Raw genomic sequence first — 21,513 nt, forward strand, 5'->3', positions numbered from 1 at the left:
GGATCAAACACCTTATTATTATGTAGACATTTGAGCCAGCTAGCCCAAACAAGATTCCTGTATTCGGAAACAATAATCAAGTTAAAGTTATGTATCATTTTATTTTTTAGTTTTGGTAGCTCGTTTAAAATAATAGACAATTTAACATTTACATAATTTCCACATTTTGCTTCTAATAAGTCCCTTACAGTACTTCTAACTTGAAGGAATAATAGACATTCGCCCGTCTTTTTTCTTTTTTATTTTAATAATTGCGGGAGGATGTACAAAACTAACGTTTACATTTCTATGAAACAAATAACTAATTCCTAATCGTATCATAACAAGTCTTTGATGTCTTGAATAATAATAATAATAATAAAAGAAATAGATCTAAAGTAATCTCAACTGTCTAAAAAAACCATAAGGAATAGATCAATCTGTTTTTAGGCTAGTAGTGTTGCTCTTCGACCGAGTTAAAAAAAAAGCTGAAATGACGTAAGGCAAATTAAAAAAAAAAAATGCTTTAAAAATACAAGAAGTCTTGATTTTTGTGTTATATCTTTGTACACTTAATATATAGACTAAGGCCTTTCGGAAAAATACTGACAATAAAATACAAAGGTTTAATAGAAAGCTTGTGAATTTTCGAAAATCGTGGAGTTTAGGGCTTCGAGTCTGTGCAAACTGTGTCTAAGTGGGCGCCTAAGAGGGTAAAAGGAACCTGCGAACTAAATTTCATATGAATGCTTTTGATAGCTTAAAAGATCTTTCGCACATACATAAGTGATAGATTGCACTTACAATATATATTAAAATAGTTTGAAAATTAAAGAAATTGTATTCCATGTCTGTTCTAGTGCTTCTTTAATCGGATTTGTCTTAAAATTCATACGCTCAACTTTTCATTTTAGGTCTAAAGATGCCTGGCAGATGAAGTAGTAAGTATTTTAAAAAAAATTAATTTTAGATCTTGTATAGCAGTCATGGCCAACTTATTCCGATCTGGGAGTCGGTGGTGCGCAATTATATTTTTGTTTGCACCAGTTCTTTTATGCGCCTAGTCCTAGAACGCAGCTTCGTTACTGTATTGCTTTGTTCAAAGCGTTATATCAACTCTCACTTTCTGTCTGTGTTTGTAAAAGTTCTTACACATTATTTCTCCCACAGCGAGTCTCGGATTAAGCTGAAATTTGCAACAATAATGTCTTTAAAAGAATCAATATTAAAAAAAATAACAAGTTAATTAAACTATTGATAATTAAATATTTTGTTTGGTATCTTGAACTCATATTTGACAAATGTGGTGGTATAAGCGCCATTGGTCCCATTTAAGGACTCGTGAACTTTTTAATAAGGAGATCATGTAAGTGTTCACCAAGATACCCCCTTCTTCCCTCCCCTTTCCTCTGGTTCAGACGCATTGAGAAAGCTGAAAGCTAAACAAAAAAAGAATTGCGTGCTATTAGAGCATGGAATGGGTTGCCTGAGCTAGCCAGGAAAACCAGTGACCTGGCAGAATTTAAGTCATTGGTTAATATGCATGACTAAATGCATGACGCGTAGGACGTAATCATCTTCTTTTTTGAAGTAACGTCTGTATTATATAAGATAAGATAAGAATTGATCCAACTACACTTAATATACGCTTTGTTTTTTTTTTTTTAAAGCATTTTTTTTTTCATGTTGTCTTTTGAGCCTCTTTCTCGCGATGGTTGTTGGTTTTTGGGCTCTCTTGGTTTACCTCTGTTTTTGGTGAGCTTGTGAACCGTTCCAATGCCATAGTTTTGTTCAGTAGGTTGGCAGAGTTTAGTGATAGGCGTAAGTTGACTACAAATTTAGAATCTTTTAGTTTAACTAACATAAAAATATTAAGCTTAATTAGTTAGTTAATTTTGTTAGTTACAAATAAAAAAAAATATAATTTATAATTTATTAACTGCAGGAACCATTTTTAATGCTTAGACCTTGGATGGTGTCGCAACATACAATAGATTCTAGTCTGTAGGACTTTTATTCAGATCTAGGTGTAGAGTCTAGATCTATGAGCATTGGGATAACCGACTTTAGAAAAAAAAACATTTTCACCCACTTACTCCTTACCCAAAAAGCAAATAGCCTGTGAGTCTGACCGTGGACTAGGCCTAAATATGTTTTGGTCTAGTATTTTGACCAGATTATTAAAATCAGTCGGGCCGAGACCATTGTTTTAGATGGCCTGCACACTGACCTGCAAGGTCACACCATGGTGGCAATGAAAAATCAATACATCGTACAGACCATTGACGTGGCAATGAGCCTATTGGTCTAAACAGACATTCTCCCTTCTCAAAGAAAACAAAAACAAAAACAAATCCTTAGCTATCGTATAATTATTTAGTAATTGGAAACATTTTACAAAGAGTTAAGTATCTTTACCTAGTGATTTGTACAAAACAAATGTTTTCGCCGATTCATGTTTGTTATGTAATTTGTTCATATTTTTAATTAGTTTGATGCCGCCCTCACCCATTGCATCCTCCTAGTGACGCTACTGCTATTAAAATTTATCATAAGGAAGTTAATGAAAGATTTCTCAATAGTGATAGTACTAAAAGGTTAAGTGTGACTATTGTATAAAATATTTAATATTTAACATTAATTTATAAATGTATTCATCTTTTACAGAACTAGGTCAAATTTGATATCAGAAAACTTGATATTCCATTGGCTTTGTTCTAAATTTAAGTAAAATTGAAATATATCCAACACTGTTTAAAATCTTCTCTGAAAACAATAAATTTTGAAGAATAAAATTCAGATGTGTTGTGTTTTGGTCTTGTTTTTAAATTTATCTCAGTAATAATTATCTCATCATTAATCTTCTAATACAAAAACAAAATCTAATGAAATTATCAGAAAGACTCAAAGATAAAGGCACATTCCTCGTCTCATATGCTAGGACAAATCTTTAAAAATGCTCCTTCTTCCCTAGTGGTATTAGAGCAGGGAATGGGTTGCCTGAGCTAGCCAGGAAAACCAGTGACTTGGCAGAATTTAAGTCATTGGTTAACATGCATGACTAAATGCATGACGCCTATGACGTAATCATCTTTTTTTTTTGTTTTTGTTTAAGTAACGTCTGTATTTTATTAGATAAGATAAGATACAGATACAACTAAACGATAATTCGTTCTTGTAGAACTAATTCTTATAAAATGGCTAAAAATTCTAGATCATCTGTCCTTTAAATCAAGTAATTATTAGAAAAATAATGTTATTATTATAAGGAATAAATTTTCATTCTCTGGCACTGCCAGAGCTTCAATAAATGGGGAATAATTAATGTAGTTTCTCAAAAGTGTCTACTAAGGAATTTTCTGATGATGTGGCAGGTCTGCAGCAGTGCTTCCCAAGGACAGGTATCAAGAATCGTCTTAGGAATGTTAAGGTCCTCAACTGTGTTTGCGAGATCAGTTGTCATTATCCCCTCGGATGATATAACAACAGGGTATATTGTTATTTTAGACATCAAAAAAAAAATTACATTTGACTAGATTAACACCATTATTAAAATCACTGCCATGTATAGTCGATCAGGATACCAGACCCCAAGAAGCAATAATGTATAAATCACTGAACCATAACTTTTAAATAATTACCCACAATCAAATAAAATAAAAACATAAGCAAAATGATAAAGGTATATTTTTTATTCCATATGCTAGGACATAATGTTATAAGTTCTCATTTTCTCTTTTGCCAATTAGAGCAAATCACTGGTTGCCTGAAAATGCCAAGAAAATTGATTTAGTACAGTAAAAGTAGCTAATTAACACTCATGGCTAGGGCTTAATTATTTTTAAGCAATTATGTAATTTATAAGATAAGAAACAGCTTTAAAACTAATTCTAAATGTACTGTTTAATTTCTTTTCAATATTGAAATACACTTTGCAACATGGCGTATTGAAGTGTTACATCTGAAGGCGTTGGATTTTTTTTTCCAAAGTTTATATTAACTCAGTCCGTTAGTTTACTGAAAGTTTAGTTAGATATTTGATTTTCTAATAGATATATTTTAGTTTTCAAATTTAAATAAATGCTTCACTTGAATAGGGTGGATGTGTTATAAGTTTATATCTTTATAAGTTTATAGTTTATTAGTGATATAAGTTAACATTGGTTAGGAAAATATTAGAATAGAGATCCTCTATTTGAGACGCCTCAACTCAAGAAAACATACGGAAACTAGAATAGACACAAAATAGAACAGACGCGAGATAGAACAGACAGAAAATAGAACAGACGCGAAATATAACAGACGCAAAATAGAACAGACGCAAAATAGAACAGACGCAAAATAGAACAGACGCGAAATAAAACAGACGCAAAATAGAACAGACGCGAGATAGAACAGACACAAAATAGAACAGACGCGAAATAAAACAGACGCAAAATAGAACATACGCAAAATAGAACAGACGCAAAATAGAACAGACGCAAAATAGAACAAGACGCCAAATAGAGACCATTCAGGACTAAAGGCGTTAAAGTAAAGTAGCAATAATACATAAAACACTGAAATCTTATTTACAAATACACAAAAACGAAACCTAATAACATAGTCAGGCTGACACAAAGATAAAGGAACACTCCTTGTTGGGGAAGCGTAGTCTGAGTGGTTACGCCCTTCGCTTCCAAACGAAGGGTTCTGGAAGAACGCCCCTGAGTCCACCCAGCACTTATGGGTACTTGATTTAAGTTGCGGAAAGTAAAGGCGGTTGGTCGTTTTGCTGGCCACGTGACACCCTGCACGTCGACCATAGTCCAAAGAAACAGATTATCTAGAAGCAATTGCCCTATAGATTGAAAGATCTAAAAAACGTAACAATTTTTACATTTCTTGTTACATATGCTGGGACAAAGTCATACAAGAGTCCCTTCTTCCCTAATGCCCTAATGCTATTTTAGCATGGAATGGGCTGCCTGAATCAGCCAGGAAAACCAGTGACTTAGCAAGAGTTTAAATCACTGATGAAAGTGCATGACAAGATTGAACAGGGATACACGTAGGACGTCATTATTTGCTCTTTTTAAAAAAAACGTCCGTAATTTATAAGATAAGATATGTAAAGTAAGCTTACTGACGACTCGCTGCTTGAACTCTCTTCCTATTGAACCATACAAATACGCTTGTTGAAATTTTATGAATAAAATAAACTGAAAATTTTATGTTTATGATTATGCTGGCTAAAGTGAAAATATATGTTTAAAAAATACTAATTATCCAATGTACATTACCCCATGACTGTTCTTGAGAGATAATGATATTATACAGAGTGGCGCACGAAAAGGTAGTCCGCTTCAAGGGGATTCCCATTGGGAGACGGACTACTTTTGTTTTCGTGCGTCTATTCCTGTGCTGTGCACTATGTGTTACTTAATATAAGAATTACTTACGGATCAAAAATTAGTTATTTTTGTGGTTCTCCTTCCTTCACATGAAATAAAGAAAGAATAGTTTAAAAAATAGTAAAACGACTATGTCTGATAGGTCATTGGCTTGTTTTGAACTAAAAGAGTATTAATAAATAAATTCTTTGTATCCAGAATATATTGACATGACGTCATATTAAATTATTAAATGCACATTATTTTTAATATAGCTAAAAATGGTTTTGAAATCTATAAATAATGTACTGACCGATTCAGAAGAACACGGGCAGAAGTAGAACTCTCCCTGAGACAATAAAATGTGTTTATTAGTTTCATGTATTTACTGATAATCATTTGAATGCTAAAAAATATTAGAACTATTTAAGATACTTTTATCAATATATGTATAATATATATCTCTATCTATCTATCTATTTATCTATCTATCTATCTATCTATCTATCTATCTATCTATCTATTTCTCTCTCTCTCTCTCTCTATATATATATATATATATATATATATATATACCGGTATATTTATATGTATATATATATATATATATATATATATATGGTGGTAAAGGATATAAGCACTCCACTGCCTATAAATTGAGCATCCAATGGCATGCGTCTCAAATAGCCTCTGACAATGTCCAACTCCTGGCCTTCATTTGTGCCGGTGGAAAAGTTTTTTTTTAACAATAGAAGGTGTGAAGACAAGTAACTGGAGCCTAAACGCCCGAGTACACTATTCTGCCTCAACGTGGCACTCGGGAGGAAACGATCACTCGAGGAAGTGGTTAGGCTAAATGAATAGCAAAACAAAATTCCTGTGGGTGTGTCTAAGGGAATGCGAGAGTGGTCCCATTGCACGGCGCGGAGTTGAAAGAGAGCTTCCACGTCCCTGTCGATAATCCATGTGTCGTTCCTCAGGGGACCGTTACAATAATGGAGAGTCCTGCACGGTTAGCTAGGTACAACATGGGAAAATGGCAGAGGTTCCCGGTGTACTCGGCCTTCGGCCATGCATTCTAGTCCATGCGCCCGGAGTGCCAGATATATCGGAAATAGCAAATGCTTTGCATAGGCATTGACTTGGATCTCTTCCAGATAGAACGGTTGTTCAAGCAGGCTTACACGCCCAGAGCTCGAAGAGACTTTGGCTTAGCTCTTTTGATAATCAAACGGAGCCTAAACGAGTAAGGGTTTCGTTAGCCTTGGCAAGCTACCCACTTTTACCTTTACCTTTACCTATCCCTTAGTCTGTTGGACCTTTGGGGCACCAAGCAAGATTTGTCGACCGTCATTTTCCTTTGCCTTGTTTGAAACCTCTATCAATGGTAGGCCCGTCCATTCTTTTATGTTGTCCTCCCATCGTTTTCTCTATCTGCCTCTTTTTCGTTTTCCTGGTACTGTTCCCTGAAGGAAGGTCTTTGCAAGCACATGGATCTTGCAATATGGAAATATATTTTAAGTTTGCCTTTTTTTTTTACGATAGTTAGCAGGTCATCATGGGGGTCCGATCGCTGCAGTAACCCTGTCTCTAATCTCTTTGTTTGTGATGCGGTCTTTGAAAATGATGCCTAGGATCCCTCTATATCATCTCCATTCCATTGTTAGTATCCTCCTCTCTAGCTCTGCAATCAGCGTTCAAGACTCGCAAGCATATAAAAATGTGGCCAAAACTCTGAATTCAAACCTCTGTTGCCTTGCAGTTATACCCAAACTTGGGAAAGGCTTCGGGAGTCAACCCTGAGAAAAAATCAGGAGCAGGCGACTCTTAGACAGTTCGCAGCACAGTGCTAACGGTTTCAGAGCTTGAGACGCTGCTGATCCCGAACCGAATCAGCACTTGTCGTTGCTGTGGATACATTAGCAACGCAATGGTAGGGGAAAACTGCTGTGCGGACGACATCGTTCCGGCCATATCTAATGTCCAGGCATTCATCTCATTTCCACGAGATGATCCTTTTTTTAGATAGTGACTGAAAGAGGCTAGTAAAATAGATTTTTAACATTTATGTATATTTATTGATATATATATATATATATAACACCCAGCTCGTTTACTGTTGGCCTAAAAAACAGTTGACCTGAACATCCTCTGCCCTATGGATAGCAAGGTCTATACAACTTTTTTTTTTTTACATTTCTTATTCCATACGCTAGGACAAAGTCATACAAATGCTCAGTCTTCCATTCGAGCATGGAATGGGTTGCCTGAATCAGCCAGGAAAACACATGACTTAGCAGAGTTTAAGTCACTGATGAAAGTAATACACGTAGGACGTATTTATTTTGTCTTTTAAAATAACGTCTGAAATTTATAAGATAAGAAGATAAACAAAATAAGTGTACTGACCGGCTCGCTGCTTGAACTCTCTTCCTGTTGGACAAGAAATAATTCGCTTGTTAACATTTTTGAATAAAACAAACTGAAATTTTGTGTTCATGATAACACTGGCTTAAGTAAAAAATAAATGTTAAATACATACTAATTATCCATATGTATATTTCTCCAAGTCAGTTTTTGAGAGATAATTATATCATACAAAGTGGCGCACGAAAAATTAGTCCAACTCTGACGAACCGCAGTTGAGACTGACTACTTTTTCATGCGCTTCCTTGTAAACTAACCATATGTTACTATAACATTAGAAGAACTTACGGATCTAAAAGTTAATAACTGCCATTGATCTACGTCATGAAAAAATATAGTGTTTTTTTTTCAAATTCAATAAATACAAAATGTCTGGTAGGTCATTGAATGTTAAATGTTTTTAAGATCTATAAATAATTTACTGACCGAATTAAAAGAGCACATGCACTCTAAATACCAATCCTGACAAAATAAAATAGGTATATTAATTGTAGTCATTAACTGAAAAATATTTGTATGTTATAAAATATAAAAAAAAACTGTAATCAATATATATATATATATATATATATATATATATATATATATATATATATATATATATATATATATATATATATATATATATATATAGAGAGAGAGAGAGAGAGAGAGAGAGAGAGAGAGAGATAGATAGATAGATAGATAGATAGATAGATAGATAGATAGATAGATAGATAGATAGATAGATAGATAGATAGGTAGATAGATAGATAGATAGATAGATAGATAGATAGATAGATAGTTTGATAGATAGTTTGATAGATAAATAGATAGATAAATAGATAGATAGATAAATAGATAGATAGATAGATAGATAGATAGATAGATAGATAGATAGATAGATAGATAGATAGATAGATAGATAGATAGATTGATAGATAGTTTGATAGATAAATAGATAGATAAATAGATAGATAGATAAATAGATAGATAGATAGATAGATAGATAGATAGATAGATAGATAGATAGATAGATAGATAGATAGATAGATAGATAGATAGATAGAAAGATAGATATAAATATAAATAATATATATAAATATAGATATAAAGGTATAGATATAAAACCATACAGTTAACACCACTCGCCTGCTTATTATTTGAAAGAGATATTACATACTTTAAATATTTCACTTCTAGTTTAAGCCCACTACTTACTTCTGTGTCTCGAGTTCTTCTCGCTGCACCTGGCTAAAATAAACAAATTGTGTTTGGCTATTAAAAACAATGCGCAATAAAATCAAACTAATAATAAAGTTGTTGTTTTTTAAATGATAAGGTTTTTTTTACAAAGCTTATATCAACTCTGTCTGTCAGTCTGTCTGTCTGATACAAATTACATATCTATGTGTGTGTGCTGTAAAATAGGAATGCTTCTCATTAGACCAATCTTTCATTCTTTAACATTTTACTGATTATTATGAAGTTTTAGATTTGAACACACTCCGACAAATAAATTCGTTGAAAACGCTATTGTTGATACACATCTGCTTGTCGTCTGCTATATTATTACAACGTAATTTAACACGCTATATGCACGACTTGGCTACAACTTTAATAAGCTTCTTTTCAAACAGAAAAAAATTAAAGAAACTTTTATTAACATTGTATACACGGCTTCCAATTTCAGTGTAGGTGTAGTGATAATTTAAACACACTACAAGTGGCTTAAAAAACTACAAGTCTTTTCTGGAACATGTGTACAGCCTCCTTCTTGTTCTCCCGACTTAACTTATGACCCTAACTACGTCATTCTTCCTCGTGATTACATCAGAATATATTGAGCCAATAGAAACAAAGTATCCTGCATAGTTTTAGTCATGGTTGAATCATACACCCAGAATTGAACGGAGAAAAGATACAGTCACGAGCACTTTTGCGCTGCGGTAAGAACGGAATTGATATGTCAAAGCTGGTGACGTCAAACAAGGCAATACTACATAAATATAGAGACTTTTTACAAGCATTATTTAGATGTCTAGCAGATTATGAAATGAGCAAGAAAATAATTATAATTTTCTAGACCTTTTTTATACTGTTTTCTGGAACTTTGAGATTTTCTGTGATATACCAGTGACTTTGTATCAAACTATCTTTAGGAATTATCTTAAAAATATCTTGTCCTCAAATTATTTAGTTAAAGCTATTTTTTTTTAAATTGAAATACTTACGGATGCGGCGGCTACTATTTTCTCAAATTCTTCTTTCTAAAATGAGAAAACATAGCTTCTTTTAAAATTAGATAACTCAAAAACTATCATCAAATATAATATACTATTTTTTAAATCAAAATAACATTTACAAAATGTCCTTGCATTAGAAAAGATACCAGCAACAGAGCTAGGCAGGCCTTAGAGTGGAACCTTAGGGAACAAGATGCAGAGGAAGACCAAAAAGAACATGTCGACGCAGTGTACTTGAAGAAGCAGAGAAGACCGGGAAGAGCTGGGAAACCATTAAAAAACTAGCAAGAGACCGTGGAGAGTGGCGTGTTTTTGTCGAGGCCCTATGTTCCATGAGGAACTCAAAGGAGGGATGATGATGATGCGGGGGGGGGGGGGGCGGCTTAATGGTTAAGTTGGCTTTCAAATGTGGGGTCCTGGTTTCGAAAGTTGGTAAAAACAGGGAGTTGGAATTTCGGGATTTTTGGGGCGCTCTGTTTCCACCCGAACTTTAATGTTTAACTGGCTTTTAGTTGGGGAAGGTAAAGTCGGTTGGTCGTTGTGCTGGCCACATGACACCATGCTTGTTAACCATTGGCCAAAGAAACGGATAATCTAAACATCATTTGCCCTAAAGACCGCAAGGTTGGAATGAGGAACTGTTTAGAACATCACGGTAATGGTTTTGAAAGGAATCTCAAAGCGGCGTGCTTAGATGTCGGCTGCATTATGTGTGAGGAATAGTCTCAGCGAGTTTTTCAATGGACAGCGAAGAAATGAGAATCTCATCAGACATTTAAAAAACAACATTGAGTCAAACTCAAAACAAGAAAAAATATTTTAACAAATACCTTTTGAAAAAAAAAACACAAAAAAAAGCCTTATATATATATATATCAATTAGTTTGGATCGGTCATATAATCAAATTTGTAATAGATCTAGACCAACATCAATAAATCTGTGCGATTTGAAATATTTTCTACCAATTGTTTTGGCTAATACAGATAATGACTTTACTTACAGATTCGCTGCTTGCCCCTTCTATCTGTTAGACAAACAGTATTACTTTAATTAGAATGTTGGAACTTAAGTTAGGAACTAAAGTTAGGAACTAAAGCTAGGAACTAAAGTTATGAACTAAAGTTAGGAACTAAAATTAGGAACTAAAGCTAGAAACTAAAGTTAGGAACTAAAGTTAGGAACTAAAGCTAGGAACTAAAGTTAAGAACTAAAATTAGAAATAAAATTTAGGATTATACCAAATAAGTGAAATAATATATAAACAAAGACGCATCAAGCCCGATTAAAAGACAAAAACTTTTTTTTTAAGGGGAAGAACTTCACATTTAAAACCATATCTTTTTCGCGTGTGTGACTTTTTACTAGGATAAGGTCATAAGACCAGTGACCTCTGTACTGGTAAGTTAGTCTCGTGGTACTTAGAGGTCCCGAATTAGACTACAAATTATAACCTCTATAAAATGCTTCCTATTAGCATGCGTCTCAAACAGCCTCTGACAACCAGTCCAACTTCTGGCCTACTCGTGTGGCTCAGATATTGAGTCCGGCGGAACTGTTCTCACTAACAGGAGAAGGAGCAAAGGCGAGTAACTGGCGTCTTAACCAGTAAGCTTCGGTCAGGAGGGGCTCGTTAGCCATGGCTGGCTACCCACCTAAGAGAGGGAAAACTCTAAACCTCTATTGCCTTGCAGCTATACCCAATCATGGGAAAGGCTTCGGGAGTCAACCCTAAGGAAAAATCAGGAGCTGGCGACCCTAAGGCAGTTTGCAGCACCCATTGCTACACTCTGGCAGAACCTGCGACGCCGCTGACACCAAACTGTATATGCACTGACGTTCCTTTGGATACATCAGCTGCGTGGAGAGGGGGGGGGGGGAAACTGATGTGTGGGCGACATCGTTCAGACCACAGCTAATGCCCAGGCATTTCCATGAGATGATCCATAGTCGCTTCGCGACTGAAGGCGGCCATAGAATATAGCCTCAACAAGGACGACTTACTGAGACATACAAATAATGGACTTAACAAAGTTGAAGTTAAACAATAAAAATACTAAGGAGATTATTTACAAAACAAAAGAAAGGAAAGATCAATAATTACGAAACAAAACGTCATTTAGGTCAACGAAATAAAATACAATAGTAAAAAAATCCCAAAAACTAAGAAAACGACCCTCCTGTCTGAGACACGCTGCTGTCTCGTCTCAATAACAAGCAAAATATAAAATTACTTTTAAAAAAGCTTTTATTAAGTTGTATCAATAAGTTTGGATCAGTCATGTTATTAAATTTGTAATACATCTAGAACAACAATAAAAAAAGCATTTAGAAAAAAAAAAAAAAGAAGGGAACGCCATGAATTTGAACTCGTGGGCTAAAACCTTCTCAAGCTTCTTATGCTGGGCCACTCTCCTAGGGAAGAGTTTACGGGTGTCAAGTTCGCGATTGTTTCTATAGTGTCGTCCCATTTCATGTTTGTGTACACCAGCAGTTCTCAACCTTTAAATCTCGGCGACCCCTTTTTTACAAACCCCCACTCTGCCGCTATCCCCCTCCCCACACACACATACGGCAATAGAAGAATTTATCAATATTTTCGAGGGTCTTAGGCGACCCCTGGCAAATCGTCATTCGACCCCCAAGAGGGTCGCGATACACAGGTTGAGAACCCCTGGTGTTACACTAAGACTTAAGCAACTACGGGGACTAATTCAGCTTAAACCACCACATTAGTCGCATATATGGCTATTCCCCTTGTTCGAGTTACAAATCAAAATAATAAATTATCAATAGTTAACTAATTGGTTGTTTTTTTTTTGGTTTCTTTGTATTTTTTAATTGCTTCTTGTGTTGTCAGGTAAAAGAGAACATTGTGCGGTATTTCAGCTTGATTTCGGTTTCTTGCATTAGATCATTTTTTAAAATTCATTGTTGCCAAAATTTTAATTTTGATCTAAGGGCCATATATACCTTTCGAGAACATGTTTTACGGACAGTATCATACAAAGCTTCCAAACAATCGTTAGCGCCTAGAAGTACAGTAATTGTATATCCAAACAGGGCTTGATTTGACCCGCAGGATGTAGTTTGTTTGTACTTGTTCAAATAAATAGTAGTAAATTATAAAATTAAACAAAACTATCAAATGAAATACTCTATTTAAATGATTTGAAAATTGCTTACCGATCTGTCAGAAAATACTAGTTCTATGTCTTCCTGTCATAAAATAATAAAAAAAGGCATTTATGTAATTCAATATCCTAAAAAAAACTATTAAACGCATAAAAAAGGCATTTATGTAATTCAATATCTTAAAAAAAAACTATTAAACGCATAAAATTATCTGAGTACAACAGTTTTTACGAGGAATGTTCCAATTTCGGCGACGTTTTAAACACTGGCAGCTAGTTTGCTGACTTCTACTAAATTTTGAATTTTTAACAATGTACAATATTGTGCTTCTGTCATATGACTCATTCAGTCATTGGGCAGCAAAATCAAAATATTACTCTATAATACTATCATCTGTCAGTGGAAAAATCTATCTTTTTTATTGTTGGCTAGCATTTCGGGAGTAGATAGATAGATAGATTAATAGATAGATAGATAGATAGATAGATAGATAGATAGATAGATAGATAGATAGACAGACAGACAGACAGTCAGACAGTCAGACAGTCAGGCAGTCAGACAGTCAGACAGACAGACAGACAGAGAGACAGATAGATAGATAGACAGACAGACAGATAGATAGATAGATAGATAGATAGATAGATAGATAGATAGATAGATAGATAGATAGACAGACAGACAGACAGACAGACAGACACACAGATAGATACATAGATAGATAGATAGATATTGTGTTTCCGTAAACTATCTGTGTAACCTTGTTAATTTTTTTCTTTAGTTTTTTAGCTTTCTTCGGAACAGACAGACGGACAACAAAAAATCAGCTTCTCTTACTTACTTAAACAGTATCATATTCACTAACGCTATGAGGAATCTTTATTAGTTATAAAGATGTCCCTTTCAATTGCTTGGTCTAAGACAGGGGTTCTCAACCTGTGATTCGTGACCCCCTTGGGGGTCGATTGACGATTTGCCAGGGGTCGCTTAAGACGATCCAAAATATGGATTGTTATTGTCTACTCATCTATTGCTGTATGTGTGTTTGGGGAGGGGGGTCGCGGCAGAGTGGGGGATTGTAAAAAGAGGTCGCCGAGCATATAAGGTTGAGAACCGCTGGTCTAAGATCAGCATTCCACTTTCTCTCATTATCAGTTCTAAAAATCTTAAAATTTAAAATCCAAATCTTCATCTAGATTCGTACCAGTAACCCTCAGTTTGGAAACCAATCGCTCTACCACTCAGCCACCAAGCCCCGATCTGTAGTATATATACTAATAAGAAGATAATTGTCTGCCGACCACGATGCAACACTACGTCACTTACCGGTGATGGCTTTGCATTAGCTACAGAGAGTACCACCATGCATAGAAATAAGACTAAGACCTTCATGGTTTAAAAACTGAGTGTAACTACCTATAGCCAGAGCTTTCAATAAACCCAATGACAATAGTAAAAACTCCTGTCGTTATATAAAGTTACCGTGCTCAATTAGAACACACTACGAGCTAATTACTGTGCATTAATGAGAATCTAAATACAGGACATTATGCACATAAGAGTAGTTTTTCTCAGGGAAAATGAACATCGACTACTGGTAGACATAGAGGTGAAATCCTGGACTTGTCGAGGCGCGATTGGGGGTCACGGGTTCGAATCCTGGTGAAGACTTTTAATTTAATGTGGGTATCATTAGGTCGCCTTTTATTCCACCTTTTAGTAATGATCAAATAAATCTTACCAGCTATTTAGTTTGTACTTGGGACTACTATATCTCGATGTGAGTCCTAACTCTAACTGACCCTGACTGTAACTGACTACAACAGAATCCAAAAACTAGATCATATTTCTTATAATCTCCTCCCCAAAACTACTATAGCATTTTTTTTTCCAAGCTCACGCCATCTTCAGCCTTCACCTTTCTTTTTTTCCCGCCTTTTTTTTGTCACCCAACCTAACTCATGCTAGTGGATCTGCACTCATGATCATCGAATCATCTGATCTTGTGACGTCACGTCCTTGCGACTAGCCTTGACCTTGTTGTACTTACAAGCTTCTGCGTTTCAAGCATCTTGCTTTTTGGATCTTTCAGGGAAAGAAAATTATTTTAAAAAGACCTCACAGAGAGTTTAATATTTACCTAAATCAATGAAAGACAACATCGAATACTGAACAATAAATAAATGAAAAGGCAAAATGTTAACTACAAAGTCTAAAAGAAACACAATGTTTAACGATCATTTCTTATTCCATATGCTAGGACAAACTCATTCTTTCATTACAAGTACCATTAGAGCTTCGAGAGGGACGTCTGAAGCATGGACATGAGGGTCCGTCATTAATTTAGCTGAGCAAGGACACGATAAGATATTATAATTTTCTGTAATTTATGAGATAAGAAAAACAAAATAAAATATTTCAAAATTGTGCATTGACCTGTTTCCATAAGGATTCATTTTATGTAACAGAACAAAATATAGAACATATTTTTCTAAAAGGAAAAACCGCAAAATCACTACCATATATATCAATAATGCAAGGTTTAACTCCCTTTTTCAAATAGAAAAAGAAAATTAATTAGAACGAGTTGATTGGCTGATTGGTTAATTTTTGGATTAATTCGTGTATTGTCATCGACGATAAGTAATGACGCGAAATTTTCAACTTGATTCGAGATTGGGGAGTGGGAGAAATTAACGTACTGAATATTTGTACCAGACAGGACAAAGGTGTGATTTAATATAAGCTTTGTAAATAAATGTCTTTAGGAATGACGTTGTCATTTGGCCTGAACAGCAACCAATCTATACTCTTCTCTGTTGGAGATTCAGGGGTGTCTTAAAAATCCTGAAATTCAAAAAATAAAGTCTTCGCCTCTGTTTAAGCTTAACACTCAGCCACCACATTTGTTAATAAGAAAAATAGAAAAAAAAATGTATTAAAAATACTTTAGATAAAAAAAAGCTTATACGAAGTGCAATTGTATCAATTATCTTGGATCCATCGTGTAATTAAATGTGTAATAGATATAGACCTTATCTTATGTAATACAGACGTGACTTCAAAAAATATAAAAAAGAAGATAATTACGTCCTACTTATCATGCATGTAGTCATGCATATTAACCAATGACCTAAACTCCGCCAAGTCACTGGTTTTCCTGGCTAGCTCAGGCAGCCCATTCCACGCTCTAATAGCGTTAGGGAAGAAGGAGCATTCGTACATATTTGTCCTAGCATATGGAACGAGCAATGTGCCTTTATCTTTGTGTCTTTCTGATAAACAACACTAGGATATCAAGTTTAATTTGACGGTGATCGCTTTTTTATGAGCATTTATAAAACAAAACGTGGGGGGGAGCGACCTGAATTCGAACTTACGGATCAAGCTTCCTCAAGCCGACACACTAACCACTCTTGTAGTGATGAGATATGAAAATAAAAGAATGTATGGTTTGTTTAACACCTAGGTCCTCCCGCGCCGTTCGGCGCATTGGGCGGCAAGCTGTCTCCATAAAGATCTGTCACTGGCAATGTCTGATGCCTCCTCCCACCTGGTGTCCACTGTTCTGAGGTCTGAAGGTGTGTCGCCAGATAATTCGAGGACGTCCCTGTTTGCGCTTTCCTCGTTTTGGCTTCCATGTTATCGCAACTCTTGGTGTGCGTAATTCATTTTGACGTAGAACATGGCCCGCAAACCTCATGCGACGCTCAGTCACAACCTCACTAAGTGTTCGACTCCCAGTTCGGCATAGGATTTCCTTGTTTGAGATCCGGTCTGTGTAACTGACTTCCAAAATCCGTCTCAGCCATCTCTGTTAAGCCACATTTAGTCTTTTCTCAATTTTGACAGATGACTTCCACGTCTCACATGCATATGTAGCAGTTGGAATGACGATTGTGTTGAGAAGGTGTATTTTTGTCTCGAGTCCAATGGCTTGGCTAGTCCAAATAGGCTGCAGCCTTTGGAAAATGCTCCCTGCCTTTCCTATTCGGCACGCTAAATCATGGTAAGCATCTCCATCATTTGTTATGATGCTGCCAAGGTACGTGAACTTGTCCAGCTCTTCAAGCTTTGACTCGCCAAGTCTGACGGGGACACCCTTTGCCTTATATCCCACTCGCATAATTTTAGTCTTATCCAAGTTTATGCGGAGGCCAATTTTGGGTGCCTCTCTGTCTAGGCTTTATGTCATTTCTTGAATGCATTTATTTGTAGCCCCGAGTAGTGCAACTTTCAATCGGCGACCTATAAAGGCGACTAATTCAGGTTATACCACCACTTCAGTCAAGTACAATTTTTTCACTTGTTCGAGATTCTAAATAAAATAATTAATTATAAATAGTTATTTGGTTTTTATTGTTGTTTTGTTTTTACTGATTTTTGTGTTGTCGGGTAAATTAAATAATTGTGCGAAATTTCAGTTTCATCCGAGATTGGAAGTCGGAGAAATAACGTGTACAAACTTTTTACCAGACAGCCAGACAGACAGGCAGATTTAGTTGATATAAGCTTTATAAAAATGTGAGGACCACTCATTACAGTATAGTACATACCCACAGCGAGGAATCAAAGTTTAACTTTTTTTTCTAAGTACAAATAAGCTGTCTCCAGCCTGACCCATTTACATTGCATATTCAGCAGATATTTTTGTTCTAAAGAGAAATTGATAAGTTTAAATTTGAAGATGCGGGCGCTCAGTCGGTATTTCCACTTATTAGCATAGCCCTAGACGTGACAATTATTGATCTCTTTTCGCATGGCTTCGGTAAGAAAGTTTTTATATAACCATTTATATACATATATATATTGTCTGTCCAGGCTCTGTGCAAACACTGACCACACGACACTACCAACTCTAAGAACTTGACAACTCAGGGCTCCAAGTAACGTTAGTTTTTCATCTCGACCTTCACCTATCCCTTGGTTGAACCGTTGGGGCACCATGCAAGATCCGCTGACAGTCTGTTTCCATTCCTCTCTGACTTTGCCTTGAAAAGAATTTCATTCAATAATTGGCTTGTCTATTCTTTTATGTTGTCTTCCCATCGCCTTCTCTGTCTCTTCTTCTTTTTTTCTGTTACTGTAACTGTTCCTTGAAGGAAGGTCTTTGCCTTCACTGAGGACCTTGTGATATGGTGATAGAATTTAGGTTTGCGCTTTTTGACATGTCATCGTATGGTCTAATTGCTGTATAAGTCCTGTTTCTAATATCTTCAGTTGTCATGTGGTATTTGTATGTGACGCCTGGGATCTTTCAGTAGCTCCAAATATCTATCTTGATCGTCTCATGATGACCAGAATGAATACCAATATTTAAGAATCATGTCAATAGTAAAAAAAATAATTTTTTAATTAAATAATTAACCACAAAAAGATCTTTAAAACATTAAAAATACTTTTTTTGGTTTCAAAAAGTTAATTGTTGTATTACACTACCGATAGAGTGATTATATTTCTATTAATAACTAATGAATGTTAGATTTTTTAAAAAGTTCCTGGACATTAATTTATTAAATTCTTGAACGAATGCGGAAATACCCGAAGAGCTGTAGTCCGTTTAATATAGTTTCTCGTTTTTCGCCGTCGATCTATGTCTTCAATAAAGGTTTTTCAGTGGGTCTCAAAGGTATTTCACTGAGTCTCAAAGGTATTACACTGGGTCTCAAAGGTATTACACTGGGTCTCAAAGGTATTACACTGGGTCTCAAAGGTATTTCACTGGGTCCTAAAGGTATTTCACTGAGTCTCAAAGGTATTTCACTGAGTCTCAAAGGTATTACACTGGGTCTCAAAGGTATTACACTGGGTCTTAAAGGTATTTCACTGGGTCTTAATGGTATTTCACTGGGTCTTAATGGTATTTCACTGGGTCTTAAAGGTATTTCACTGGGTCTTAAAGGTATTTCACTGGGTCTCAAAGGTATTTCACTGGGTCTCAAAGGTATTTCACTGGGTCTTAAAGGTATTTCACTGAGTCTCAAAGGTATTTCACTGGGTCTCAAAGGTATTTCACTGAGTCTCAAAGGTATTTCACTGGGTCTCAAAGGTATTTCACTGGGTCTCAAAGTATTTCACTGGGTCTCAAAAGTATTTCACTGGGTCTCAAAGGTATTTCACTGGGTCTCAAAGGTATTTCACTGGGTCTTAAAGGTATTTCACTGAGTCTCAAAGGTATTTCACTTGGTCTCAAAGGTATTTCACTTGGTCTCAAAAGTATTTCACTGAGTCTCAAAGGTATTTCACTGAGTCTTAAAGGTATTTCACTGGGTCTCAAAGGTATTTCACTGGGTCTCAAAGGTATTTCACTGAGTCTCAAAGGTATTTCACTGGGTCTCAAAGGTATTTCACTGAGTCTCAAAGGTATTACACTGGGTCTCAAAGGTATTACACTGGGTCTTAAAGGTATTTCACTGGGTCTTAATGGTATTTCACTGGGTCTTAATGGTATTTCACTGGGTCTCAAAGGTATTTCACTGGGTCTTAAAGGTATTTCACTGAGTCTCAAAGGTATTTCACTGAGTCTCAAAGGTATTTCACTGGGTCTCAAAGGTATTTCACTGGGTCTCAAAGGTATTTCACTGGGTCTCATGGGTATATCACTGGGTCTCAAAGGCATTTCACTGGGTCTCATGGGTATTTCACTGGGTCTCAAAGGTATTTCACTGGGTCTCAAAGGTTTTTCACTGGGTCTCTTTGCGTTAGCTCTCCAACTTTCCTGTCTCATGCGGTCGTGTCCCATGAGGAATAAGTGTTTGACCCAGGCGCAGCTATCGAATGGTAATTAGTGCTTCTATATTGTCCACACTGACCTCCAGCATTGAGACTGTGTGACGTGGTCTAGCTGCCTAGTACATTCATTATCTCCAGACCAAATGTGTCCAGCCCGTACTTTGGAGTTAGGAACGAATCCCTAACGTGATGGGCGACTCGTAGCGGGCACAAGAAACACTGGTCGCCTCCACCTCCGCTATGTAGACGTAATCAAAGTAAGCTTCAAGAGGTGGAAATAGATTCAAACGTTTAGAAAGACATAGAAGATAGAACTAACTCTTCACTGAAATACAAGTAATGAAGAGCTTGGTAAGAATGATCTAAGCCAGTGATGCCCAACCTAATTCGACCAGCGGGCCATTTTTATTCCGACACTCGTGTCGCGGGCCACATGAACAAAACGTAGGCGATATTGACCTTAAACCATTAGATCCTGTGCGTCATTAATTAATGGGATATTTGAAATTTATCTTTTTTTTCCCCGAGTCAGAAGATGGCTTCATTCCTCTACTTAAAATATCAGCAACATTGTAGCTAGCTTTACAACGGAGTAATTTTGTTTGGTAAATATAATCATCAATCCTCCTATTTCTAGGCTTATTTTAACAATCTTTTATTCGCGGCTCAAACCAAGAATGCCGTCATATTTGTTTCATAATGTCGTTTATATGTTGTTAGCCACACTTTCTTTATAAAACAAAGATGTTGAGGGCCCTAAGCCCGTAACGTAAGTAAAGATACATTTTTACTTTTTTTTTTTGGAAAAAGGGGGGATTTTCAACACTTTGTGCCGACATTTCGGCGGGCCTGATGGACTCACGTCGCGGGCCGGATTTGGCCCGCGGGCCGTACTTTGGGCATCACTGATCTAAGCCACATAGAAAAACAAGCAAAATGGGAAAAAAAAACTGGCTAGTTTAACACTCATTCGCAATTTTCATTCAAGTTTGATGCGGGCGAAAAAAATCCTCGAAAATTAGCTAGAAATAAGGCAATAGAACACCTTTTCTTTATTCATTGAGCGGATCAGCCTAAGCCAGAGGATACTTGTATCATATATCTGTCTCTACTGGTTTCAATAGTTAGGTAGTATGTCTTTGATATTAAATAGTATTTCTATTATTATTATTATATTTTTAGGTTAATCACTTTTCAATTGTTTATGATTTAATACTTGTGAATTATGAGAACGTACAAATAAAAACCTATTTAAAAAAAGCCCACAAAAGAGGCTAGATGGCCCATAAAAGAGGCACATAAAGCCAAAAAAAGAGGCCTAAGGCCCAAGGATTCCTATGATGATAAAGCTAAAATTGAATAGCGCAAAAAAAACAACGTGTGCTTTATTTGTACTAGGGACTATTTAACAATAAAGAAAATTCAATAAATAAATGAAAATTGCTCACAGATACTATATTTTATCTTTTCAATCTGTGGTGATTCTAACAGAACTCCAGGACCCCTCGGTGTCAACAACTGGTGGAGATCAGTTGTCCCGGGACTTCATTGGGGAAAAAATTATCGCCAGACCAGACTGGAGTGCATAATTAATCTTAGATTATATCTAGTCCTCTAAGTTCCTCATGAGCTCACTGCAATACTGTGT

The 21,513-nt window shown here is 35.8% G+C and overlaps 1 protein-coding gene and 1 long non-coding RNA gene across 4 annotated transcripts; one reads left to right on the forward strand and one right to left on the reverse strand.

Annotated features, from left to right (window-relative positions):
• Nucleotides 1-886: 886 nt before the first annotated feature.
• LOC129922984 (uncharacterized) lies at nucleotides 887-2,774 on the forward strand. The gene is made up of 2 exons (XR_008774919.1): nucleotides 887-920; nucleotides 2,647-2,774. It is a non-coding gene; the product is annotated as an uncharacterized LOC129922984 (long non-coding RNA).
• An 898-nt stretch (nucleotides 2,775-3,672) lies between these two features.
• Nucleotides 3,673-14,574, reverse strand: LOC106077533 (uncharacterized). 3 transcript variants are annotated; one of them, XM_056010983.1, is made up of 10 exons: nucleotides 14,460-14,574; nucleotides 13,188-13,220; nucleotides 11,005-11,028; nucleotides 9,992-10,027; nucleotides 8,979-9,011; nucleotides 8,205-8,240; nucleotides 7,761-7,784; nucleotides 5,665-5,700; nucleotides 5,421-5,455; nucleotides 3,673-3,745 (listed from the first exon to the last, which is right to left on the reverse strand). In XM_056010983.1, exons 1-9 carry the CDS (start codon nucleotides 14,523-14,525, stop codon nucleotides 5,435-5,437), a joined length of 309 nt encoding a protein of 102 aa, XP_055866958.1. In that variant the 5' UTR covers nucleotides 14,526-14,574; the 3' UTR covers nucleotides 3,673-3,745; nucleotides 5,421-5,434. The 3 variants fall into 3 exon arrangements, with proteins under 3 accessions (XP_055866958.1, XP_055866961.1, XP_055866959.1); XM_056010984.1 differs by lacking the exon at nucleotides 3,673-3,745 and adding an exon at nucleotides 5,105-5,131; XM_056010986.1 differs by lacking the exon at nucleotides 11,005-11,028.
• Between the last annotated feature and the right edge of the window lie 6,939 nt (nucleotides 14,575-21,513).

Source organism: Biomphalaria glabrata, chromosome 14, assembly GCF_947242115.1.
Source record: "Biomphalaria glabrata chromosome 14, xgBioGlab47.1, whole genome shotgun sequence".
NCBI classification, from domain to species: domain Eukaryota; kingdom Metazoa; phylum Mollusca; class Gastropoda; family Planorbidae; genus Biomphalaria; species Biomphalaria glabrata.